The sequence below is a fragment of the Dipteris shenzhenensis genome, chromosome 14 (genome assembly GCF_047967505.1).
Source record: "Dipteris shenzhenensis isolate YYH24624 ecotype China chromosome 14, Dip_SZ_1.0, whole genome shotgun sequence".
NCBI lineage: Eukaryota > Viridiplantae > Streptophyta > Polypodiopsida > Gleicheniales > Dipteridaceae > Dipteris > Dipteris shenzhenensis.
Window position 1 is genome coordinate 13,699,464 of NC_141609.1, and position 14,961 is coordinate 13,714,424.

Sequence of the window (14,961 nt, forward strand, 5' to 3'; positions counted from 1 at the left end):
CCAGATCTCTCTTTTTATGTCAAGGTACTCAGCCTGGATAGTCCTCCAAAACGAGTGAAAATAAACTATTGTGTTTTGTGTGTTTTGTAAACACCTTTGGTCACCTTATGATGTAGGCCATGTGTATGTTTTGTTCCATGGTACCTCCTGCAGACATTGTGTGCATGTACATGCAGGGGAGATAACCATTGGAAGGTCTTTTTGTATCCCTTTTTGTTTACCTTACACCCAAGGGAACCCTTGCTAGCATGAGAACCTAGCCATAGATTAATCCTTGACCACCATGAGATGGCATGAGAAACTATGAGACTAGATGTATCCTTGACATAGTCTGAGGCATTCCCTTGAGGGGGGGTTTGTTGGGATATCTCAAGGTGTATGCCTCAGGCACACCTTATGTTTCTATGTGTGAGTGCTAGAGGCACAATTAGGTGCCCACAAGCACAGTTAGGTGGTGGAAAAGCCACATAGGATGATTGAGTGAATCTAGAAGCAGATTGAGGAGCTTTGAGGTCATCAGTGATGTCAGTGACCTTGTATGAGGTGCCTACTTAAGGACCTCTTTCTTCTTCATTCTATAAGCAAGTATTCTGAGTTTGTGTCCACTCTACTCTTTCTTTTCAGTATTCCAACAATGCAATCTGTGAAACAATTGTTGATGCACTCTATGAAGCAATTGTGATCCAATCTGGGTGTGAAACAATTGGCTATGGCGTCTAATTCCTCCTTCGCGCACCTCCACTCAGCCACCTTCATCACCATCTCTGCTGTTGCTTACCTTGTCGACTTCGCCAGCAACATCGTTGCTGGCGTCCAGTACTTCCATTTCGTTCATCACCACCCTTCCCAGGCCTGGATCTTCATCTCCTTCCTCACCATGATCGTCGTCGCTCATTCCTTCACCGCCCTCATCTTCCGATTCCTCCTCCACGAGCCCATCTCCACTGCCTACTTCTTCCCCCTCCTGCAGCTCCACCGCCTGCTCCGCCTCTTCTGGAAGACCTCTTCTCTATCTGGGTACGTCCTTCGTGCTCTTCAGCACGGTCCGCTTCATCAACGCCTTTTCTCGGATTTCTGTGCAGCTCTACATCCTGCATTTTGCACTGTTAGCGCTTCATCCGCAGTGCTGTGTTACCGCTTGAATCCGATGCCCGTTTTGGGTCCCCGTCATCTCTGTTTTGCTTTGCATTCACGCTCTTTCTAATGCTTCGATACAGGGCCAAACAGCTGAGCTCCCCCGAGAAGAATACGCTCTTCAGCTTGATGGCAGCTGCCGTTGAGACTGCGCCGCATCTGCAAGTCCAGCTTGCTTTTATCCTTCTCAGATTCGCTGATCTCGGGTCATCCAAAGTAATCTGGATGTCCCTCTCCGCGTCCCTTCTTTCTGGTACGATCAATGGTGCCATGGCAGTTACTTCTATCACGGCCAAAGAATCATCGAGATTCTGGCAGAAAACTGCAATGTTCATCGTAGCAGGTATAAAGTGTGATTTCTGGCTTGCAATGCTTACCGAACTGTTTCCCCAGGATCATCTGAATATGCTTCTTATATGATTGGCAGGATTCTTTACTTTTTCCGTTATCACTTTGGGATGCGTAAGCTTCATTGGTCTGAGTCTCTGGAAGGGGTTGACAGTGCGTATAGCTTTCCTCGTTACTGTTACTTTTATCTTTGCCGTCCTCTACTTAGCGCTTTTGAAGGATGAAACGAATACCGTGCCCACATTGTATATCATGTTAAGCAGATTCCTGCGCCTATTTATTCTCGGTTACGTGAGCCTCACAATAGGGCCGATTTATCCGCTAGCTTACCATGCCAACGCTAGACAGGAACTGGGTAAACCTGCGTATTGGTTCAGGCTTCTTATTGCAACGGCCTTTCTGTTGGTTTATTACTTATCGGTTTTCGCAATTTGCTTTTGGGGGCCTGCCAGTTGGACTTGGTTGTCTCGTTGTGTACAAATATTCCGGGTCACACCCAGGCAAGTACCTTGCTGGTTCTTCATGCCGACTGCTGCACTTGGCGTAGCTATGTTTCTCCTCAGCCTGTTATGCTACATACCTTTACAGCTTAGCATGGCAGGCGAATCACAAATTGCTCCGGAGTCTATAGTTCAAGGCGGAATTGATGGGATTAGCCTGCAGTAGTCACCAGTCATATCCACGGAATTGTGTCTATCAATGAAAGTAAAGCAATATGAAGTGGCAATTCAGAGGGAGGACAGGCAGAGAACGCGGGTTTGCAACAGCAAGGACTGCTAGGGATATCTGTGAAGGTCAGGGACTTGAGGGTAATTCTTAGACAATCAAAATGGGGAGCATTGATCTAGTTTAATGGACAGTGAGGTGAGATACACAGAAAACCACGGCAGTGCTGTCACATACACGACTCCTGTTTTTTCAGCCATTGCTCTTGCTTGTGTCAGCTCCCCTTATATAATATTTTCCCCTCTGCTTCTCACATAATCTTCTCTGCCTTGCTCGACTGTCAGCCAGCACTAAGGGAATCCCTTCACTGCCTTAATTCAATTCAGGATAAGGTTTTTAACAGCAGCGTCACGTCTCCCCTTACTGCCTATCTTCTTTGTAAGAAGGGAGAACAATATGCCCAAAACAATATAATGGGGAAAGCGATTTCGCCACAATATCCAAATTTGAGGTTTTGAATGCCTGATGTATTGAATGGTACACTTTACAATAAGCAGACCAACACAAGGGTGGGTAGTCATGGAGTTAGGCCACTTTCTAGCAGGCATATTTCACATGGCATTTCCAACAGTGACATACCACAGAGAACATTTTTATGAGCTTTCCGGTATGGGGACGTTTGCTATTTCATGGACAGAAAAGTTAAAACATCATTCAACTGATCAACAAAGCAAGAGAACAAACTAGACTTTCATGATTGGGCACCCCAACGGTAGAGTGCAGGAGAAGAATCACAGTCAGAGGGGCTACGAGCCAAGTGCTAATCTGGCTTCTATATAGATCACTTGACACTGGACAGCATTTTCTCTTCTTCTGACAGCCATCGTTGAAGGCCACATCTTGGTAAGCTACGCTTTTCTGCTGCTTTGCTGGTTCAAGGCCTGTGATGTAGGAATCATTGTCTATGTTTCACATTTGTCGAAGACTAGAAAGAAGTTTGTCTTGGGACAATGATTTCCAGAATAATCATAGCCAGAATTGCAGGTTCGTATCTTCAGCATAATAAAATTGTGTCTGCCCTGTCTGCCTACTTCTCTTTGTTGCAGTAGATGTTTTAATATTTTTTCATGGTTGTGGCAGAGTGACACTTATATTTGTCGAAAGACAACATCTGTTTCCTGCCAACAGTCGGCCATACAGCAGAAGGTGTGTACAGCCATGTGGCCCATTAAGTAGAGGAGCAAGCAGATTTGAGTTGAATTTGGTTGCCTTGGGTTGCATCCCAACAGAAATACAAGTGTGTCATGCAATAGTCTACAGGCTAAGCTATTTCACACCTGGCATTATAACAAAGTATAATTTTTGGTTGCATTGGGATGCCTGAAACTGTCAAATTAAATTATTTTACAATAAATTGTCAAAATTTGGGGCTTTTGCTGTTTTGCAATAAATTGCATTCAATGTCGTGAGATTGCCCCTTTTGGTGTGAGAAAGTTTTGCACTCTTGTTCGGGTAGATAAGTACAATATTAATTTGATCAAGTACGGCATCTGTGACTGATCAAATATTAAGTGATGCCAACAATTGTTTTTGCTTGATTAGGCTTTCCTCAACATTGTAGAACCCTTCAAAATCACCTTGCCAATGCTCTATATTCCGCACTGCTCTAGAGTAAGTCCATCCTTCATTTTCCAACCCAAGATTGCCATTGAATGTTCTCATTAGGAGTCATCTTCATTTCTTACATGGTATCTTTACAATGATGCATATTTCATATCTAGAACCTAGGGGATATAAACAATCTATGGGCTCCATTTAGTAATGACACTTGGATGTTTCTTGGACACTTTGTAAAGGTATCCAAGGAGTTTTTGAATCATTGCAAGTTATATTTGTGAGGTGAGTATCACATCTAATTTAGAGATTCTAGATGCCTTTCCAATCATAGCATATGCTATGCTATTAGCAAATGTGCACAGCAGCCCCTTCTTTCATCTAGAGTAGTCGACCACCCTATAGTTTTAGTCAACCATAGCCATTCTTGTGACTTCCATGGCCACAAGAATGTAGATAGTCAGCATAACCCAATCTTCTAACGTGCAACAATTATACGTCTGTAATAATGGGCCTTGTGAATATTCAAGCATTTCTCTCTCTCATTTGAGTTAGCACTCACAGGGTTTTGCACTTTGTGGATATCACGAGCAAGCTGGAGAAAAAGTAGTAGTTCTCATGCCTGGTACATGTGTGGTAACCAATTCAGCACACAAGGTAGCCTTTTGCTCCTTGTGAAGCTTTTGCCCATTGTAGATAGCACGAGCAATTGGAGTTCTCGAAAGTAGTAGTTTTCATGCTTGTTGCATATGTACTAATTGAGCACACAAGGGATCCTTTTGATATGTCAAGACACATTGGATCCCTTCCACCTTCCCTACACATTGGATCCCTTCCACCTTCCCTCCCCCAAATGATGTTTTTTTGCCAAATACTACTACTGTAAAACTGATTAGTAAACACACTGTGTGTGTGTGTGTGTGTGTGTGTGTGTGTGAGAGAGAGAGAGAGAGAGAGAGAGAGAGAGAGTTTATTAATATCTAGTTTTTTCTCAAGAATCTATGACTCAAAAAAGATATACAAAATTGCGTCAAAAGTGCTAGAAAAACTAGCTAACACATGAAAAACATAGATGTATCTAAGGTGTCCAAATGAGTCAATGATCTAGATTTTGGTGTATCCATTTATATAACCCAAGTATCATAAATCTTTTTTTGCATGGCTTCGGGCTCTGGTCACAAGTTATGGCTTGCTAAGGTCTATGCCTTTGCATTATGTTTAGGCAGGTAGCATTGTGGGATGAAATGAAAATCTGGGCTCTCGTTAAGCCACGTGTCATAATTTAAAATATGAATTCTAATTTCTTTAATGCCAAGAAACTCCTTTGAATTTCAAACCGTTTCCATTGCCCTTTTGTCTCCATCAATGCTCTGCAGAGCGTTGAGCGTCTTGCTACCATGCGATCACGATTCACATCCCTGGATGCTATCAATCTATTGATCTCTGTGTCTCACCATTGTTTTGAAATCTCGCAATTGCAATCTATCGCCCTGGATCCAACTCTCGAGTTCTCTCACCTTTCATTCCCCAATGCAAAGTGTCGTTGCCTAATCACATTTCGGCTTCCTATCAATACCTGTCTTACCATTGTTTTGAAATCTCACAATTCCAATTTGTTGCCCTAGATCCCCAACTCCCAAGTTCTCTCGACTTTCATTCCCAAATGCAAGTGCCGTTGCTTGATCATGTTTCGTCTTCTTGTCTATCTCTCTTTGTGTGAAACAATGGAGATGTTTCCTTTACAATCCATGTCTTCCGCCCCTCCAATGCAAAGTTTTTCAGGAGGTACATAGGTCCTTTGTCTGATTGCATTTCCTTTCATTTTTTTATTCCCCAATGCAAGTGCCGTTGCCCGCGTTTCGACTTCCTATCAATCCCTGTCTTACCATTGTTTTGAAATCTCACAATTGCAATCTGTTGCCCTAGATCCAACTCTCGAGTTCTCTTGACTTTCATTTCCAAATGCAAGTGACGTTGCTTGATCGTGTTTCGGCTTCTTGTCTATCTCTCTTAGTGCAAAACAATGGAGAGGCTTTCTTTACAATTCATCTCTTCCGCCCCTCCAATGCAAAGTTTTTCAGGAGGTACATAAGTCCTTTGTCTGATCGCATTTCATTTCATTTTTTTATTCTGCGGTGGGGAAATGATCTGGGAGGGACAAGAAGCAGGTAGATTGCAGCAAAAGTGAATAGCTGAACTGACAGTGCGGAAGTTCCTTGGAATCAAGTATCAAAAGGAAGATCAGAAGATATGTAAAAGTAGAAAGAGCTGTTGATTCGCATGCATAACATACCTGATTTATTTTTAATCGTTCACATTGATAGTGTAGGCCGATAAGATTTTGCACCACAAAACTGTGGACGGGGCTCTAGCAGTTTGGATAGTTTCGGTTGAGGACTCCATGTGCATGCTCCAGGATACTCTTGAACAAGTTTCTCCCACAGTTAGATTAAACATTGACCTCAAGCTCGATGATTGTAATCTAGTTTTAGATTCCGAGATAAGGCAATGAATTGAAACTACTTTGAAAGTAAATGGCATATGCAGCCTCATAAGGCACTAAGAGAAAGATGTTACAGAATCGTTGATATGTGTCAAAGGACAGAGGTAGTCTTCCTTGGGGCAGAAGCTCTTCTTTTCTAGCTTTCATCCTGATGTTGTACACATCCTGAGACAAGAGTAATCCTTGCAGTACCCGTCGAGCTGCTTGAAATCCCCGAATGGAGAGTTGTTTAGTTGCTTCTTGGTTAGTGTACTGAGGAAAATTTGCAATGCTGCTGCATCAGGTTTTGTTGTTGATGGATGAAATATTGAATTTATACCCTCATCCTTGAAGAAATTCATCGATTGCAGTGATTGAAGTCTGTAGGACAGGTTTGTTGATCGTCCTAAGCAAGTGGTTGGCTGGATCCAGTGGCGCACTAGCAATCAAAGTAAAATTTTAGGGGGATTGCAAGGCATTGTGACCAAAGTAAAAGCCATTCTTAAACATCCCAAAGCTGTGCGCTAGGTGAAAGATGCAGGGCTATCTTTGCTCGCATATTACAAATTGAAGTGAGAAATTCTCCTCCTCACATAGATCAATTCATTCGATTGAGATATAATCTCCTATACAATGTGTGAAAGTTTTTGATCATTCTGTATCGAGAATCAACATTGTGTGACATGTGAAAGATTCGTTGATGATGGATTATTGCATCATTGTGGCTGTTCGTGGACAACGAATTGAAACAGATGGATATGTTCGATTTGTTGATGAGTGCACAGAAAAAGCCACTTTCTCAGTGCTAAGAAAACATGACTTGATTCTTGGAATGGTTTGCATGTGGCGACAGCAACATGCAAGAGACATTGTACCACTTGGAGGAGCTCAACATCGTCGAAAAATTGATTGTGGATCATGTGCCCAAAATGGTCATTGAGTCTCGAAAGTGAAAGGCTACCACTTCCTTGACAATTGTAAGGGACGGGGACCGACTCCCCTGAGTGAACGGGCCTCAACCACAAAGGTCAAGAGACTCAAGACATCCCAAGGCTTGAATCGATTTTCAAAAGTGACCTCACAACTAAGTGAACAAAATGGGGATTATGACTTATTGGACCGCAAGCACATTACATTGGTCAACCCATGCCCGTGAAATTGCATGTGGTACACGATCTTGAGAAATTTATGCTTCATTGTGTCAGATATCAAACTAAATGTCCTCTGCCTTTGTGTGGTTCAAGCGAAGAGGAAATCCTACTGGTTGTCTAGTGACATGCACTGTACACAAGTCTATTACATTTACATCATGATGCTCATGAGCACACTGCACATTGTTGAAGAGGAGCCCTTTTGTTAGTGTCATTACCTAACTAAAGTTTATTCATTTGTTGCTATTGCTTACAACGACAAACGTTTACAGAATGCAGTGAATGAGTCAACACCAAGAATGAGAGAGGACAGTCTAGGGGTTGAAGTGGATCCCTCTAATCGATCCCATCCTCCATTGCTTCTCCGATGCAATCAGCAACGACTACTAGTCTTGGGGCCCTCTTTATGGAAAGCTATTCTATGCGTTCTGGGTTATAGTGCACTTGTTGAAGGGACTAATGGGTCGGCAGAACCGGACACCAACAAAAGCTATTCTTCGCGTTCTAGGTTATAGTGCACTTGTATCCGTTCCTAAAGGGACTAATGGGTTACCAGAACTGGACACCATGGACTTGTATCCGTTCCTGAAGTGACTAATGGGTCGGTAGAGTCTATGGTCTTCTTTCTTCACAGCGATAACTACAGATAGGAAATTCTCGTCTCATGTTGCAACATCAATAGGTCCTAGTTGCAGCATTACTACATGATGGGCTTCTCTCACCACTTACTTAGGTCATTCAAATAAAATGACCCCAGCCACCTTTCAGGTGGCCTTACTGTGAGGAATACTCAAGCAAGTAGCTCAAGCTCTTGTGTCTTGTCACTAGCCTGACAGCCTCGCCGCTGTATTTTAATTTTTGTACCTTAGAGGAGCATCTTGTAGGTTCACCCGTGAATTTGTTCATTATGGCAAAGACCCAGATTGCCTCATTTGGTCAGAGGTCTTATAAATTATGCTATCCAGCTCGTTTTTATTAGCTGCTCTATTTTTTATCATTCTGCTCCTGGAACTTTCCTATAGTAGGGCACCTTATTTTGGGAGCTGGTCATCTCATTTTGGGATGATTTTGGAGATAGTTTCCAGATGTTTTTGCTGGTTTTGTGAGGCATGACCTACACAACCCTTTTGGTCAGTTACATTTGAAGTAAAGATGACTGATTCAGTTTAGTTTTTTTAATTAATATGAGTTGTTGCTCCTGTTATGAACTGGCCACTCTCAGTAAATGCATTAAAATTTCTTGTGAAAGTTGGTTTTGTTGTTGATTGACTGTTTTGGACCTAGTCGCCTTAGTTTTACCTTTGTTGGTCATGTTTTAGGGACGAGTTTGGCTTTGTTGGTGCTTGCCCTGTCAACTAGTCTTGGAAAGTGTGGTACTAGCTCCACCGATGCATATTTCTTCTCTTGCCTACTAGTGAACTCACATAATATATTATGTACATCTGACCCCTCCCTACCAAGTCCAAACACATCTTCATATGACCTGACATGTAAAGTAATGATGCATCCAGGCTGGTAGGCTAAAGTTCTCTAGTTTTGAAGGGCCTGCTGCCCTATAAAGAGCCCCCATTGGTAGATGTAGATACAGACATTGAGGAGGCGCCTATAGTATGGATGGCTGTATGAAAATAGAGCAGCAGATTCAAGGTTGCACAAGTTATAGAATAGATGGGGCCTGGGTTGGTAGGAAATGCAAAAGGACAAGGATTGGGCCATCAAATTGGACCTAGAAGGTGCCTAGAAGATGTCAAAGTTATGGCAAGAGAGCTAAGGCATGTGGCAGTCTGCCACATGGCCAAGTAGGGCTTGCAAAGCCCAAAGAAGATAGACAACTAGGTGGCTCAGCGAGCCTGCCTGGATCAGCAGCCTATTTCCCATACTACTAAATCGGTCCATATGGACAGGACAAGGCATTTGGACCTATAAAAAGAGCCTCTCAAGGGAGCATAACTCACTGCCTACAGATCCACTAGAACAGCATTTGAGGAGCAGACTGGAGCAACATGCATGTACATTAACAGCAGATTTTGGTATAGGTTGAGGCCTGCATAAAGACCTTGGCTTGGACTTTTATTGGCCTAGGAAATAGCAGACCAGTTTGCCATTATTGGACAACTACTACAACAAGTAGGTCCGATCAAATTGACCGGATTGGCCCTACTTCTATCGGTTGGATTAAGGTTTAGATTGGCATGAACCTTGCCCTTCCTATCCCTATATAAATGGCCATTTCTGGCTCCTTGGTTGAGAACCTTATACTCATCCTTTGTAAGTTTAGAAATAACAAAAATCTTGCTTATGATAGGTGCTTGGATGCCTAAATTTGTAAAACTGGATAGCACACGAAGAGTTCAAAGGGAGGCAACCTTGGCCGTCATTCAGGGCAGCAAGGTAATCAAGGTTACAGCAAGCACTGCCTTAGAGTCCACAATGAGTAGTCTAGAGGTGAGATTGCGAGCACCACGATGCCTACTAACACTTTACGGGAGCACGCACGCTGAGGGATTTAGGAGTGCCACGAAGGTAGGAGGACAGCAAGTTTTTGAGAGTACAGGGATCCACATCTTGATGGAGGTATTCAGAACCTTTCCCCACAATCCGGACAACACACTAGGGGGAATAGTTCAAAGACTAATGTAAGTGAGCCCACCTACTAGGTGGACCAGTAGGAGGGGCCACTTGGCCCCAAATGGGCTCATTACTCATTCACTGAGGGGCTCAAATTTGACCTCTTTTGCAGCAGGAAGAGCACGCATCTTGTGCCTTGGACTGAGCATATTGCAGCAAGAGAAGCACACAAGGTGGAGCTTGAACCTGAGCAGATTTTGCAGCAAGGGAAGCGCACGGAATCACGAGTAGATCGGAGCTGCTTGAGCAGCACACGAAGAGTTCGAAGGAAGGTGATCAAGGTTACAGTAGGCTATCCATGGCGAGCTGTTTGGAGGTGTGATTGAGGGCAAACCACGAGACTTACTGATGCTCTACGGGAGCACGCAGGCTGAGGGATTTAGGAGGAGAGCAAGTTTTTGAGAGTACAGAGGTCCACATCCTGGTGGTACACTGGACTCATCTTTTGTATTGTGTCTATATTCATTGGATGGAAATATATTGCTGGTCGTTTATCTCACTAGTTGGCATTGTCTATTTACATGCTTGCACATCTATCTATTGTTTAAGTACACATGACAGAAGAAGTTTGATTGAAATTAACACCACCGTGTGAGTGCCTGGACTACTTTTGTGTTCTCCTAGTGTGAGAAAGCTCCGTTGCATGGTAATTCTGTTTTTGAACATGGAATAAGGGCCACTTTTGGAGATTTACAGGTGGTGAAGCTTGCTGAGCAGGGACCACCTTGCCTGGATGCTCCATCTGCATCATCTTCAAGGCCTTTGCATCTTGTCAGCTTAGACAGGTGTTCCTCAGGTTTGTTGAGCTCCTGAGGCAATGCATGGATCTGCTCCAACAAGTACCTAGCATCTTTAAATGGCATGCTCATGATCAAGTCCTCTACATCTTTCATCAGTCCTCGTCGGCCAAGAAGATCAATCATGCACCCATAATACTCTGCTGAGGGGTTTATGCCATGGTCCCTGTTCATATAGAGACAATATTGTGTTGCATCAACAACCAGACCTGTATGACTGCATGCACTTAGAACACAGACAAAGGTTACCTCATCTGGCTTCACACCTTCAGCCTGCATGTGATCGAACAGTTGTAGGGCTTCCTTGCTGAACTCGTTCTGAGCAGATGCTGAAATTATGGTATTCCATGAGACCACATTCCGTACAGGCATCTCTGTAAACACAGCCCTTGAATCATCTAGGCTCCCACATTTACCATACATATTGACAAGGGTTGTCCCTACAACAACATCAGACTCCCATTTACAGCTAACAATTCTAGAGTGTAGGTGTTGGCCTTCTTCCAAGGCTGTTTCGCTGGCACACATCCAAAATGCAAATGAAAGTGACCTTGTTATGGTCAGTGCTTTCACTACTAAATCGGTCCATATGGACGGGACAAGGCATTTGGACCTATAAAAAGGGCCTCTCAAGGGAGCATAACTCACTGCCTACAGATTCACTAGAACAGCATTTGAGGAGCAGACTGGAGCAACATGCATGTACATTAACAGCAGATTTTGGTATAGGTTGAGGCCTACATAAAGACCTTGGCTTGGACTTTTATTGGCCTAGGAAATAGCAGACCAGTTTGCCATTATTGGACAACTACTACAACAAGTAGGTCCGATCAAATTGACCGGATTGGCCCTACTTCTATCGGTTGGATTAAGGTTTAGATTGGCATGAACCTTGCCCTCCCTATCCCTATATAAATGGCCATTTCTGGCTCCTTGGTTGAGAACCTTATACTCATCCTTTGTAAGTTTAGAAATAACAAAAATCTTGCTTATGATAGGTGCTTGGATGCCTAAATTTGTAAAACTGGATAGCACACGAAGAGTTCAAAGGGAGGCAACCTTGGCCGTCATTCAGGGCAGCAAGGTGATCAAGGTTACAGCAAGCACTGCCTTACAGTCCACAATGAGTAGTCTAGAGGTGAGATTGCGAGCACCACGATGCCTACTAGCACTTTACGGTAGCACGCACGCTAAGGGATTTAGGAGTGCCACGAAGGTAGGAGGACAGCAAGTTTTTGAGAGTACAGGGATCCACATCTTGATGGAGGTATTCAGAACCTTTCCCCACAATCCGGACAACACACTAGGGGGAATAGTTCAAAGACTAATGGAAGTGAGCCCACCTACTAGGTGGACCAGTAGGAGGGGCCACTTGGCCCCAAATGGCCTCATTACTCATTCATTGAGGGGCTCAAATTTGACCTCTTTTGCAACAGGAAGAGCACGCATCTTGTGCCTTGGACTGAGCATATTGCAGCAAGAGAAGCACACAAGGTGGAGCTTGAACCTGAGCAGATTTTGCAGCAAGGGAAGCGCACGGAATCACGAGTAGATCGGAGCTGCTTGAGCAGCACACGAAGAGTTCGAAGGAAGGTGATCAAGGTTACAGCAGGCACTACCTCACAGTAGGCTGTCCATGGCGAGCTGTTTGGAGGTGTGATTGAGGGCAAACCACGAGACTTACTGATGCTCTACGGGAGCACGCAGGCTGAGGGATTTAGGAGGAGAGCAAGTTTTTGAGAGTACAGAGGTCCACAACCTGGTGGTACACTGGACTCATCTTTTGTATTGTGTCTATATTCATTGGATGGAAATATATTGCTGGTCCTTTATCTCACTAGTTGGCATTGTCTATTTACATGCTTGCACATCTATCTATTGTTTAAGTACACATGACAGAAGAAGTTTGATTGAAATTAACACCACTGTGTGAGTGCCTGGACTACTTTTGTGTTCTCCTAGTGTGAGAAAGCTCCGTTGCATGGTAATTCTATTTTTGAACATGGAATAAGGGCCACTTTTGGAGATTTACAGGTGGTGAAGCTTGTTGAGCAGGGACCACCTTGCCTGGATGCTCCATCTGCATCATCTTCAAGGCCTTTGCGTCTTGGCAGCTTAGGCAGGTGTTCCTCAGGTTTGTTGAGCTCCTGAGGCAATGCATGGATCTGCTCCAACAAGTACCTAGCATCTTTAAATGGCATGCTCATGATCAAGTCCTCTACATCTTTCAGCAGTCCTCGTCGGCCAAGAAGATCAATCATGCACCCATAATACTCTGCTGAGGGGTTTATGCCATGGTCCCTGTTCATATAGAGACAATATTGTGTTGCATCAACAACCAGACCTGTATGACTGCATGCACTTAGAATACAGACAAAGGTTACCTCATCTGGCTTCAGACCTTTAGCCTGCATTTGATCGAACAGTTGTAGGGCTTCCTTGCTGAACTCGTTCTGAGCAGATGCTAACATTATGGTATTCCATGAGACCACATTCCGTACAGGCATCTCTGCAAACACAGCTCTTGAATCATCTAGGCTCCCACATTTACCATACATATTGACAAGGGTTGTCCCTACAACATCAGACTCCCATTTACAGCTAACAATTCTAGAGTGTAGGTGTTGGCCTTCTTCCAAGGCTGTTTCGTTGGCACACATCCAAAATGCAAATGAAAGTGACCTTGTTATGGTCAGTGCTTTCAGTCTGCATTTGACCAAATAGTTGTAAAGCCTCCTCGTTGTGCGCTTCCTGGAGACAAGCTGTTATCATTGCATTCCACAAGATTGCATCCCGTAGTGCAATCTTTGCAAACACAACCCTTGAATCATGTAGGGTCCCACACTTCCTATACATATAAATGAGGGATGTTCCCACAACTGCATCCGACTCCCATCTGTTGCCAACAATAATAGCATGGATCTCTCGATCCACTTCTAAGACTTCCATCGTAGCACATGCATTCAAAACGTAGAGGAATGTGACCTTGTTTGGGTTAATGCCTTTGGCATGCATTGCATCAAACAGTTGCAGGGCCTCCTTATCATACCCATTTTGGGCACACACTGCAATCATGGCATTCTAGGAGACCGCATTCCGAAGTGGCATCTATGCAAACACGGCCCTTGAATCGCATTCAGAATGCTGCACTTACCATACATATTGACGAGGGGTGTCCCCACCACCACATCAAACTCCCATGTGTTGCCAACAATAAGAGCATGGATCTCTCAACCTTTCTCTAAGGCTGCTACACTAGCACATGTATCTCAGTATGTATGGCGAGTGTGGTAGCTCAGATGATGCAGTGCAAATGTTCAAAAAAATGCCAAAGCAAGATGTAGTTTTATGGAATGTTATGATGGTAGTGCGCGCTCAAAATGGCAAATTCAAGCCGGCTCTTGAATTTGTGGATGAGATTTAGCAAAATGGAGTAATGCCAAGCAGGGTTACTTTTATTTGCATTATCAATGCATGTAGTAGCCAGGCAACTTTAGCTAAAGGAAGGTGGGTCCATGAATGCATTCTAAAGAGCATATTTGACACCAAATATTGTGGAGGGAAATGCTTTGATCCATATGCTTGTATCCGTTCCTGAAGTGACTAATGGGTCGGCAGAGTCTATGGTCTTCTTTTTTCACAGCGATAACTACAGATAGGAAATTCTCGTCTCCTGTTGCAACATCAATAGGTCCTAGTTTCAGCATTACTACAGGATGGGCTTCTCTCACCACTTACTCAGGTCATTCAAATAAAATGACCCGAGTCACATTTCAGGTTGCCTTACTGTGAGGAATACTCAAGCAAGTAGCTCAAGCTCTTGTGTCTTGTCTCTAGCCTGACAGCCTCGTCGCTGTATTTTAATTTTTGTACTATGGAAGTTCTGCTCTATGGACATTCATTGGTGTTATAATTTTAAGATAGGAAGTGTGCTAGTTAAACCCTCATCCATTAAACCAAAAAAGGTACTTCTATTGCCACATTCTGGTCACTTTATTTTATAAATTCAATAAGAATCAAATTATACAATAAAACATACAAACTTAATAAAATTCTAAATTTATGGGAAATCACAACAAATTCATTGAAATATATTCTAGCTCAATACGGCTACCTGCCCGGAACTAGTTCACTATTGAAT

The 14,961-nt window shown here is 43.4% G+C and overlaps 2 protein-coding genes across 2 annotated transcripts; one reads left to right on the forward strand and one right to left on the reverse strand.

The window, feature by feature from the left end:
* Positions 1-660: 660 nt before the first annotated feature.
* On the forward strand, positions 661-3,570 carry LOC147894218 (uncharacterized). The gene is made up of 5 exons (XM_087384964.1): positions 661-1,017; positions 1,218-1,477; positions 1,562-2,659; positions 2,780-3,051; positions 3,289-3,570. Exons 1-3 carry the CDS (start codon positions 710-712, stop codon positions 2,146-2,148), a joined length of 1,155 nt encoding a protein of 384 aa, XP_087241090.1. The 5' UTR covers positions 661-709; the 3' UTR covers positions 2,149-2,659; positions 2,780-3,051; positions 3,289-3,570.
* Positions 3,571-10,643: 7,073 nt separating this feature from the next.
* LOC147894219 (pentatricopeptide repeat-containing protein At3g09040, mitochondrial-like) lies at positions 10,644-13,769 on the reverse strand. The gene is made up of 3 exons (XM_087384693.1): positions 13,538-13,769; positions 12,888-13,395; positions 10,644-11,337 (listed from the first exon to the last, which is right to left on the reverse strand). The coding sequence occupies exons 1-3, from the start codon at positions 13,767-13,769 to the stop codon at positions 10,644-10,646; spliced, it is 1,434 nt and encodes a 477-aa protein (XP_087240819.1).
* Between the last annotated feature and the right edge of the window lie 1,192 nt (positions 13,770-14,961).

What these genes read in the sequence shown, in the direction of transcription:
- LOC147894218 (XM_087384964.1), top strand. Translation starts at nt 710, where the DNA reads ATGGCGTCTAATTCCTCCTTCGCGCACCTCCACTCAGCCACCTTCATC. An exon ending in AAGACCTCTTCTCTATCTGG is followed by an intron (nt 1,018 to 1,217) that starts GTACGTCCTTCG and finishes GCTTCGATACAG; the next exon opens with GGCCAAACAGCTGAGCTCCC. An exon ending in TGCAATGTTCATCGTAGCAG is followed by an intron (nt 1,478 to 1,561) that starts GTATAAAGTGTG and finishes TATGATTGGCAG; the next exon opens with GATTCTTTACTTTTTCCGTT.
- LOC147894219 (XM_087384693.1), bottom strand. Translation starts at nt 13,769, where the DNA reads ATGGAAGTCTTAGAAGTGGATCGAGAGATCCATGCTATTATTGTTGGC. An exon ending in GGAGGCTTTACAACTATTTG is followed by an intron (nt 13,396 to 13,537) that starts GTCAAATGCAGA and finishes CTGATGTTGTAG; the next exon opens with GGACAACCCTTGTCAATATG. An exon ending in GATGCAGATGGAGCATCCAG is followed by an intron (nt 11,338 to 12,887) that starts GCAAGGTGGTCC and finishes GATGTGTGCCAG; the next exon opens with CGAAACAGCCTTGGAAGAAG.